Here is an 11,051-nt window from a genome sequence, read left to right on the forward strand (position 1 = left end):
GCGCTCTTCGCGAGGGCCGTTGGGAATTGTAGTTTCCAGGGAGCAGGGCTCCATTTTCTAGGGGATTGTGGCTTCCCATTCGCAGCCGAGAGCCTCCCCTTCCAGGCAGGGCTGAGGCCCGTCCTCTCCCCGCGCGCCCCAGTCCGCATCAGGGGGTCAGGGCAGATTAAAGAAACTGCCCTAAGGCTTCTGCAGGAAAGGCTGCAACGTGGGCCCTTCGAAGGCTAGTCGATGGGCTTGTCACAAAATGTCAGCTCTGGGAGGGCGGGAGATGACCTGCCCCGGCCGCTCCACACGACTCATGCGACTCGGGGTCGTGGGAGGACGCCGCTCGCGGCCCCCGGGCCCTTCCCCACCGCTTGGGCTGGCGGGCACCCCCGCTCGGACTCGACGCAGCAGCTCCCGTCCCCGGGCCGGTGGGGGCTGGGCCGGTGCCCACGACCCCGCTCCCGCCAGCCCCGCGCCGAGGCCTCCCAGGGGCCGGTGTGGTGACCGTGCAGGCGTGGAGCGAGGGGTGCGGCGCGCGCGGACTTGCAGCGCCCACCCCACCCGAGAAGGGGATCTCCGCGACCGCCGTCCCTCCCGTGCCTCCCGGCCCAAGCAGCAGGCGGATCCGATCTAGTAATCAACGGGTTTTATTGTCCTAGAACTGAAATCGGCTACGGTTCTCGGAGCTACACTCCCAAAGCTACAGTCAGCAAGTTTTCATCAGAGCCCGAGGGAGAGGGGCGAGGGCAGACAGGAGACCGGAGAGAGGCAGAGAGACCACGTGCGAGAGGCTGGGCGAGGGCACTTCTTTCCCTGTCCTCTCAGTGGGGTTCGGGTCTGGTGACGACACTGAGGAGACCGGGTGGGGGGTGTGAATGGGCCGTGACAAGAGAAGGAACACCAAAGCCCCAGCTACAGAAAGAAAAGTCGTCAGACCCCAAACAGAAGGGGAGCCTCCCGGTGCACTTCGGGAGTGGGGGCAGCAGTGGGGGAAAGAGTGAGGAGGAGGGGGGCACACGAAGGGATGGGGTCTTTAAAATTTTTTTTTGTAATTTTCTTTTATTAAAAACATTTCCTAAAAAATGTGTCTTTTCCTTTATGTCTGGGTGACATTTATGACTGTAGGCTGGCCTTGAGCACGTGGGGTGGGGACAGGGCTAGGGGTCTCCCCAGGGCAGAGATCAAGGTGGGGGGACAGATACTCAATACTCCCCTGCCCCCACTGGGTGAGGCCAACCCTGCCCGTCTCAGGAGGCCCCAATCTTTTGATGATCAGCTACAACTCCCAGAACTCCTGGGGTCACCAAAAGGAAGGGTGTTGTCAATCATCAAGGATTTATGGAAGGGAGCCCCTCCCCCACAAGCTGTCCCACTTTCCCTGAATCTAGGCAGCTGGGATAATAGGTATGGGAGGAAGGGACAGGAGTGCACGAAGACACCATCCTCCTGCCCACCCTCCTCCCCAACTTGAAGACTGCCCTTCTCAGGCCCAGAAGCCGACCCCCGCTGTCTCTTCTCCAGCCTTTCCACTCCTACCTCTGATCCCAGCTAACCCAGAGGTCCAGAATGCTGGGGGAGGGGGGTGGGGAGGAGGTGTCAGGAGGTGGAAACAGCCAGTCCAGGCCCCACCGGATACCCTCAGAAACAGCTCCAGGAAGGCAGGGACACAATGGTTGCATCTCAGCCCATGAAGCAGAAGACAGGGCCCTGACTCAGATCAGATCACAGGGTGTTGGGGACAGGGAGGTGAGGGCCAGGTGGCCTGCCCCATCCAGGTCAATCTCCAGAGGCTGGGCTTGGAGTGGGGGGGAGTAAGTGGAAGAGGAGAGCAGGGGGGGGGGGGGGGGGGGGGTTCCCAGTTTGCAGGCCATGGCCAGTTTCCCCAGTAGCACCCAGACAGCAGCAGGAACGGGGCAGGGGCTCCTCTTGAAACATTGGTGGCTACAGGCTGCGGGGGAGGGTTGGAGGGGAGAAGGGTTATCGCGTGGCCTTCTGCCAGCCACACCCCAGCCAGGGCCAGTGTCCTGGGGGAGCCCACCCTGCCTCCGATGCAGGCCCTCCTCCTCCTCTCCTTGGGTGGCCAGGCCCCCCCAGCCCAGCTGCCTCAGGGCAGGGGGCTCCCTCACCTCTCATGATCTCTGATGCCTGGGGCCTCAGCATCTTCCTTGGCAGCCTCTTCCTCCTCCTCCTCCTCCTCTTCCTCCTCCTCCTCTTGAGGAGGGCCCCGGCCAGAGCTGGGCTCCGAGGGGGTGCTGTTCTCCACCTCCACAGGGAGGGGCCTCTCAGCCTCCAAGGGGGCTACTTCCTTCTCCTCCCCTTCAGGGTCTTCTGCCTCCTTGGGACGTTTAGGGGAGTCCTGGGGAGGATTGGCAGAGATGAAGCCCACTGAGGCCAGAGAGGGAGGATCCCAGCCACCTAGCAGAGCCCCCGCTTCCAGAGAGGCTCCTTCCTGGGCACACCCACTGTCCGCTTCCCCAGCCCTCTGCCAGCTGAAGGGTCTAGGGACCCCAGACTAGGTGCTGGTCTCCCCAGATCAGGATGTCCCTGAAGTACCCCTGCCCGCCCACCCCCTCCGCGGCTCCAGGTGGTGTCACCTCCAGCGTGTCCCCTGCTCTCCTCTTCAGCGCCCCCTTCTCGTTCTTCTCCTTGGCCGGCTCGTCGATGACCAGCTTCCCCTCCTCATCACTGCTACCCTCGGCGCTCCCCTTCTTGTAGCTGTCTCCCTCTGCGGCTTCGGGCTCAGGCTCCGGTTCGTCCACAGAGCTCTTCTTCGGGGCGGACTGCACGGAGACGGGAGGGGCTGAGTGGCACCAGCGGGGCCCATGGGGCCCCTCCCCGGACCCGCCCACGGCCACTCACTCCTTCCTTCTCCCACCTCGCCCCCGCCCGCCCCCAGGTGCCCAGTCTCACGAGTGATTTGAGACCCACCTCTGTCGGATTAGCCCCGGGCTAAACCCACTGGCCGGGCAGGCAGGGCTCTGTGCAGGAGGGGGGAGGGCTGGAGCAGGAGGCAAAACCTCGGGTCAACTTCTCCCGAAGGGAGCTGGGACCCTTTCCCCGCCGACCCCCGCCCCCCACCCTCCCGCCTCATCCTGCCCGGCTCACGAGCACCTCCTCCTGGAAGCCTTTGTGGAAAGAGTTCAGGCCGAGTCCTACTCTCACACTAGGCCCCGTAAAGGGCTGTCCCCACTTACCGCCTCTGTCCTGTCCTTGCCCCCCACACCATGCACCCCACCCCCTGCAACCCCAACCCCTCCTACAGGGCCTCCCCCACCCCCACCCCTACCCCCACTCCTGCAGGCTAAACATTTCCGGTCCTGTGGGCTCCGGAGCCAGTGGCCACACCTGCTTCCCAGGGGGTCTCTGGGGTGGACAGCCGCTCACCTGGTAGCCAGAGGCCTTGACAGTGGGGTTGTTCTCAATCTCCCACAGCCCCTCGCTGAAGCCTTTCCTCTTGTTGGGCTTGCCAAACTTCTCCTTGGACTCCTCATACGGGAAGAGGTCTTTGGGGCCCAGGAATGCCCTGGGGAGAGAGGGGAGACTGTGCTCTGGAGCCCTGGCTGGTAAGCTGCGCAGCCCCAGCGGGAGGGGCGCCAGATCAGCCTCTGACCGCCCCACCTCCAGCCCCTCACTCACGTCTCATGGGTCCCGAAAAAAAAGACTTGGTACTTGTTGGCTGTGGATTTCACGGCCGCCTCCGGCATCTCGTCGATCTGGGAGCAAGATGAGGGAAGCCAGTGAGTGGGGTCCTGAGGTCGAGTATGGGGCTGAGCCGGCCTCCAAGACACATTTGCGTAAAACCAGACTGAGACGGACCCGGGAGATCCCCAAGGTGGTGTTTAAACCCTTTCAAGCAGCAGGACTTCGTTCAGAGTCAGACAAGAAGCCCGGAGGAAGCCTGGAGCCGGGACCTGCTCCTCGGGCTTGACAGCCCAGCCCAACCAGGGCCGCCTCTCCCCTCGGGCTCGCTGGGCTACTGCCCGCCTACAAGCCACTGTGCCCACCGTGCAGGTGCTGCCTCGAGCCCTTCGTGCCGTGGGCTCCCCGGAGGGCCCACCCAATCACCTCCTCCCAGGCACCAAGGTCCGAATTCCCACGCTGCCACCAATATACTTGGAAGACCTGGGGCAACGCAGTCAACGTCCCCGACCTCAGTTACCTCATCTGTAAAATGGAGCATGTCAAGGCACTTAAGCCGTCCGGTGGGTAAGGATTAAATGGCCATGGCCTGGCCCGCAGTCCAGCCCTCAGGTGCGAGCCCTCCTCCCCGGACAGACGCTGGCCTCTGGTCTCCCACACTCATTCAGTCTTGGGGAGCCTTCCCCTCACAGAAGGCTCAGCCCCTCTCCTTCAGAGCCCCAGGGTCACGGTCAGCCGCAGGAGTATCTGAGCACGGCCCGTGGAATCAGCCTTGCACCTGCCCTGAGACCTGAAAGCTCGTCTGTCTGTCCCCCCTGCTAGGGGCCTGGCACACCCACAGCTCAAAGATTTGACGCTGGAAGCTGAGCAGCAGGGAAAGGCGGCCGGTTCTGGTGGAGGGGGAGGGGCAAGGGCAAGGGCTGCCCACCTGACACCCCCACAAGACAACGCCACAGGCCTCTGGGGAGCACTTTGAAAGACTCCTGAGGTTAGTCACTCATTTTACAGAGGAGGAAACAGGCCCCCCAAAATGACAGGGGAAGTTAGTGAGGGTCTGAGTTGGTCTCCTGACTTGACCCCCTGTCCCCCACATCCCGCAGGCACGAGGAGCACCATGGTGGGGAAGGTGCAGAGGTCTGCGGTCGGGGAAATGGACAGGCAGCGGCCCCATCAGCCTCCCCAGACCAGGCCCTGGAAGCCCAGGCCAAGCTGAGCTGGGGGCAGAGGGGCGGGGGGACTACAACTCCCAGCAACACTTGCAGCCGCCCCAGAAGCCTGGCTTCCCGCCGGACACAGGCCAGGTGGCCATGTTGACTGGGGCCCCAGGCACAGATAGGACCCAGACGGCCAGGCCAAGGCGGTGATTAACACAGAGACTGGGACGCAGGGCCTGACCTGGGCCGCTGAGGAGGCTGGGCGGCTGGAAACCAGCTGAGACACACCCAGGAGAGGGGGTGGGGCCCTGGGCCTGAATCTGGGGGGGGGGCATCTTGCTCCAGGCATGGAGACTTCAGGTCCCTGGGCACCTCCCCCCTTGCCCTGTGGCCTCTGGGGACAGAGGTCCGGCTCCTCCCCTCAGGAAGGCCCAGCACCAACTGGGCCCTCCCCATGACCAAGAGCTTGGGGTGTGACAGCAGGGGGTGGAAAGGCACGCAGTTCCCCCCCCAACAAACAGGATCCCCATCGCCATGACAACCCCCCCCCCCCCCGGGGCCACTCAGCAACCAGGAATGTGACCACCCCTCCCCCCCAGGCCCTCTCTCCGGATTGGGGAGGAGGGGACACTAACACACCCCACCCCCCAAGCCTGGAGTCTGGCACCTGGGTCCCAGGCTGCAGCCTGAAACCACAGCTAGGGGCTGGAGGGCCTAGGCCCTTCTCAGGAAGCCAGCCCTTGGGTGCAGGCGCAGGAGGAGTCGGTTCCCGGCCAGGACACCTGGGTCTTGTGACCAGCCAGCTCCCCACACCCTCTCAGAGGGGGCAAGCAGAAAAACAAAATGTGAGCCTCCAAGGCTTAGAGGTCCCCAGAGAAAGGCTCAGGACAATAGCAGAAGGCCTGGGCCTCCTCTCGGAGGATCTCAGCTCCAGAAACAAGGGGCAGGGCTGGGGAGCAAAGGGTCTTGCTGCGAGCACAGCAGGGAACCTTGCGCTCTGCATTCCTGGTGGTCACACCTGAGCCGGGGTGTTCACCTGCTGGAGGGCCGAAAAAGAAACTGAGGCTCAGGAAAGGAGGGGCCAGAAGTTCTCCCAAGGAGCACAGTTAGGGCAGGGCTGCTCCCAGGCACGGGCCACAGGAGGCCATGGACAGCGAAGTCAGAGGCAGCTCAGCGGTGGGACGGGGGACCCAGGAGGCCACCAGCTGCCCAGCCTCAGGGGCGGAGGAGAAACAAAAAAATGGATGGGAATTAAAAACAAAACGATTAACCAGATACAGCCGCCCTGCTGACCCCTCCACATAAAGGGTGGGTCTGGAAGAAACGAAGCCAGCAGCCTGGACAGGTGGGCACCTACCCCAACAGGGCCAACCCCACCCCTGCCTCCCCTTGACTGTAGGTTCCTGTGGGGGAGGTGCCAGGAGAGGGGTGCTCCTTCCACTTAATGCAAGTCCCAGCCCCTCACCTCCACCGGGGAAAAATCCCTTCCATCCTTCAAGCTGCAAAGGAAACGTCGTTTCTTGCATTTTGAAGCAAAGGGCGGTTCTTCCTCCACATAGAGGACATGAGGTCTCAGGGGAGGCCTGTACCCCCAATACAGACATATGTCTCCCAGGCTTTATATCCAGGCTGTGACTCCGAACAAGTGACTCAAGGCTAAGTGGGTCAGGGTGGGGCCAGAGGAGGGCTGGGGACCCCACCACACCTCCACACACACTGGCCAACAGGGGAGGGGGCTCCGAGGCTTCTCAGCCACAGCGGGAATCCAGAAGGTCCATCCTCCCAGGCCGGGGCCCATCCACTCCAGGCCCAGCCCTCTGCACTTGCTGCATCACACAGAGCCGAGCACATGACTCGAGTCTTCCCAGAGCCCACGGCCACCCTCTGAGGTCTGACAAGGGAGCTGAAGCTCGCAGGTGCAGAAAGCGGACGACTCCTCGGCCCAGGGCGGTGGCCCACACGGAGGAAGAGAGCAGGGAAGGCTAAGCCCACACAGCCTGCCAGCCAGGGTTCTGACCACCACACCCAGGGCCAGGCCCAACCTGACCCAGGAACCAGAAAATCTGGGGCAGGAGACAGTTGGGGCCGGGAAAGTGTGGCAAGCCTGAGAGACAGAAAAGAGAAGGTGGGGCCTAGCCGTGGGGGGGGGGGGGCAGGGGGAGTGAGCTGGGTGAGGCCCTCTGGCTGCTCAAGTTTTCTGGGATTGTGAAACAGGAAGCAGAGAGGAGGAAGGAACCTGGGAGGGAAAAAATCCCTGAGTCTTGGAGGTTAATTGCTAAGTGCTTGGAGATCCCCCAAAAAGTCAAGCAGGAGGAAGAGGGAAAGGAGAAGGTTAAGATGGAGTCACCCTCCACTCCAGGCAGGTCTTGCCGAACACGTGGCCCCTCTGGCTGGGCCTCTCCCCGCCTCACCCCCAGTCAGCCGTCCTCCCCAGAAGCAGGCCCTTCGCCATGGCTGAGGATTCTGTCTCTTAGATTAGGTGGGGCTGTCCATGAGGGCCCCACACTCCTCCTCCCTCTCAGGAGGGGCCAGGGCCCCTCAGACTCTGTTCGTCTGGGGGCTAAGGCAGCATCCCAGCACGATGAGGAGGCTCGGACTGGTCTGTTCTTTCCACGTGAGAGGGGGATTCATCTGGGAGGTAAGAGCCTTGGGTGAACCATTCCCCTAATGTCACAGAAGCCAGAGCACAGGCTTAGGGTGGCACCTTCTTGCCATCCAGTCTGACCTGCCCTCCCCAAGCCAAGCTCTATCTCCAAGGTCCAGGCCTCAAAAAGAAGACCTGTCTTCCTGTCCCCATCCTCTGTCCTGGAGGTCCAGAGTGAAGACAAGACAGAAGGGCATCCCCAACCTAGCCTCACCCTAAAGCTCTACCTCATGGGGCCCAATGTGGGCCCCTGTGTCCCTCTCCCTTTTTTCTCTTCCCTGATCCGGGGAACCCACATTCCAGCTGCACCCCTCCCTGGGGCCTGGGCCAGCCTCCAGACTTTGTCCCACCCCCAGGAGGTAGGAGCAGTGAAGACCTGGGTTCAGTTCTTGCCGGGCCCAACAAGGTCTTGGTGTCCGGGCCTAGAAGCCGGACAGATCAAAGGTGTAGGGTAAAGTACACCGCGGTCCACACGTCACACACACCATGTGCACACCAGGCTGGGTGGCTGCTTCTGCTTCCAGCACCCCCCACGGCCCAGGCTCTTAGGAGGCCCTGTAAGCTGGGAGAGCCCCACTTCTCCCTGTACTTCCTTCCATTCACAGGCTAGACATCTGGAAGTTTCAGGGAACAAGGAGCTCAAGGGATACGGGATTACGCATGCTGCTCAGAAGAGGGTATAGAGTGAGGAAGGGGCCTAAGTGGCCCCCAAAGTTGGCCTGGCCACCCGAACTAGGTCCAGTGGAGCCTGGGGAAACTTTCCCCAGCTCCAGCAGGGTCTGCAACCATAAGGACACAGACTCACGTGGAGAGGAACCCAAAGCCTGGAGGCCGTTCTGCTCTTGGCCCCTGGCCTGGAGACTGCCCTCCACCCACTGCTCTCTGCCCTCCTATTCGGTTCTCCTGAGTCCTACCTCTAGGGGACAGTCACACCCCCTCCCAATTCCAAAGGCCTCTTCAGACCAACTTTGAAGTTGCCAGAGACAACTGCCCCCCCCACCCGTAACACTCCCGACCTCCTCCAGCAACCTCCCTCCCCCCACTCCCCTTATTTGAGCTGACCCAGTCCTTACGGGAAACCTGATGCACACATCAGGTTGGGCTTTCGGGCCCCACCCTCCCACCTGGCCAGGTGCTGGGGGTGGGGGGGCGCGTATTGGCGGGCTGACTCAACCACATGGCAGACCCGGCCGTTGTGGCGGGAGGATCCTATCCGAAGGGGGAGCAGCAGCTCGGGCTTCCCCCACCCCGCCTCCAGGAAGAGGCAGCCTGGACTGCACCTCCCGGCCTCCCCGGGCCGTGCCACCCTCAGCCCCCCGCCTGAGTTGCCAGCATATGGAGGAACACTTTTGTAGGGCTGCGGAGCGAGGGGTCCTGGCGGAGAACTTCCGAGCCAGGCAGATCCCCTCTTACGCCGCCCCCAAACACTCCTCGACCCTCCCAACTTCAGACCTCTCTCGGCCGCCCCGAACCAAAGTTTTCCAGGAGGGAACTCCGCCTTCACTCAACCCTCCCCGGCGGGGACCCTCCTGCTACCTTGCGGTGCGAGCGGGCTCCGACCGGGGGCAGCGACTAGGGACGACACCGGGGGTCTCTAAGGGGGTCCCCGGGCGCCCGGGAGGGGTTCCCGACGGCCCCAGCCCAGGCCGCGCGCCCCACGCCGCCAGCCTCGGGGGGCCCCCCCGCCCCCACCATTATGTAACCGGCGGGGGGGGGGGTGCGGACACGCTCGCAGCGAGCCGGCGACTCGGCCGCCCCCCGCCCGCGCCCCTCCGCGCGGGGCGCCCGCGTCCTCCCGGGTGTTACGCAACCCAGCCCGGGGCCGGGGCGGCGGGCCGCGCTGCTCACCCGGGCCGGCCAGTGCGGGTAGCCCTTCATCTTGGCGAACACCAGGTCCCCGCACTTGTACTCCTTCTGCCGGTTGGAGCGCGACATGGCGGGGCTCCGGGCGCCCCGGGCTCCGCGCCGCGCCGGCGAGCGTGAGCCCAAGTTTGCGCGCGCGGCGGTGGCGGCGCCGCTGCGCTCCGGCCCTCGCGCGGCCCCCGCCTCGATGGCGGCCCCCGGCCCCAGCTCCGGCGCGGCCACGGCTGTGCGCCCGCGCCGCTCGGACGGGGCGGGCGCGGATGCGGCGGCGCGGTGCTGCGCGCTCGTGCGGTTGTTTGTGTTTGAAATTCAATTGCTCCCTCCTCGGCGCGAGGCCTCTTCCTCCTCCCCCGCCGGCCCCCTCCCCCTCCTCCCCCGCTCCCCTCCCCCTCCCGCGCCGGTTCGATGCGCGCGGCGCTCGACGCCCCGGGCCTGCCGCGGCCCGACGCCCAACCCGGGGCCGCCCGGCGGCGCGCGGCGGCACAGGCGTGAGGAGTCGAGCGCCGAGCTGGCCGAGCGGGCTTTGTGTGCTGCTGTCGGGGGGCGCCAGCCTGCACGCCCGCCGGGAGGAGCTGGCGCCCGGCTGGACGGAGCGGCCTGGCGCCCCTCCCCTGGCCCGGGGGTAGCTCGCACGCGGGGCCCGACGCGGCCGCGGGAGCCCGTGTGCGCCCGGGCTCTCCCTGCCCTCCGCCCCCTCCGTGTCCCCCAGTGCTTGCGGGGCACCGACGTGCAGACGCCCGGGGGTCCGAGCGGCCTCGGCGGAGGGGAGAGGCTCGAGTTTGGGAGTCGGGAGGTGTCCGAGGGCTCGTGGCACAGAGCGGCCACGTTCTGGCCACTACTTCCTGGCAAAGGCGGTCTGGGCTCCGCCGCCGCTGAGCCTGCAAAGACGGTCCCTGTTCTCGGGGTGGGGGTGGAGGTGGGGGGGACACCACACAAGGCCAGTAAATCCCAAACCTCCAGTAAACCACACCGTGAAGACCGGGGAGCCGGACACTGCCTCTCTGGGGAGGGAGAGGGGGAATGGGGCAGAATCTGGGAAGGCTTCACAGAGGTGGTGACTTGGAGCTGGCGTCGGAGAATGAGGGATTTTGCTGGATTCCATATTCCGTTTCTGTCTGGCTTCTAGGTTGACAAGAGGTGGAGTTAAAACTTGAACTCAGGTCTCTTCCCATTAAGCCAAACAGAACTGTAGTAATTATTTCTTGGATTTGCTGAAATCCAGGCACCTATGGTCTCTTAGAAATAAGATATTTGGGGCTCCTGCGTGGCTCAGGGGGATAAGCCTCTGCCTTCCGCTCAGGTCGTGCTCAACGGGGAGTTTGCTTCCCCCTCTCTCTGCCTGCCTCTCCACCTACTTACGATCTCTGTCAAATAAATAAATAAAATCTTTTTTAAAAATTAAAAAAAGAAGAAATAAGATATTTGGATCTCTTATGGCACTTCTGAGATCCTTAAAGTTTTGCAACTGCATATTCTGGATTTGAATAGGTAAAATAGGCATGCATGCTTTTCTAACCACGAGTTTCCCCGATGCACTTCAAAGCATATGCAAAGTCTTCCTGCAAGGAAGCCCAGGATGTAGCAGAAGGCCCAGGTCCTCACCCCGCTCCTGAGAACAGGGACCCCTTGAACTTCCCTGAGCCCCCTTCCTGACCAGGACTTGGGAGGCATGGGATGGCTGCTCCTGAGAACAGGGACCCCTTGAACTTCCCTGAGCCCCCTTCCTGACCAGGACTTGGGAGGCATGGGACGGCTGCTCGGTG

At 63.4% G+C, this 11,051-nt stretch overlaps 1 protein-coding gene across 1 annotated transcript; it reads right to left on the bottom strand.

Moving 5' to 3' along the window:
* Window positions 1-617: 617 nt before the first annotated feature.
* On the bottom strand, window positions 618-9,607 carry LOC111138998 (heparin binding growth factor). The gene is made up of 6 exons (XM_022491071.1): window positions 9,274-9,607; window positions 3,625-3,701; window positions 3,373-3,511; window positions 2,583-2,768; window positions 2,115-2,344; window positions 618-1,936 (listed from the first exon to the last, which is right to left on the bottom strand). The coding sequence occupies exons 1-6, from the start codon at window positions 9,358-9,360 to the stop codon at window positions 1,930-1,932; spliced, it is 726 nt and encodes a 241-aa protein (XP_022346779.1). The 5' UTR covers window positions 9,361-9,607; the 3' UTR covers window positions 618-1,929.
* Window positions 9,608-11,051: the final 1,444 nt, after the last annotated feature.

This window comes from Enhydra lutris, unplaced genomic scaffold (genome assembly GCF_002288905.1).
Source record: "Enhydra lutris kenyoni isolate GAN:26980312 unplaced genomic scaffold, ASM228890v2 scaffoldscaffold94, whole genome shotgun sequence".
Classification (NCBI taxonomy): Eukaryota; Metazoa; Chordata; class Mammalia; order Carnivora; family Mustelidae; genus Enhydra; species Enhydra lutris.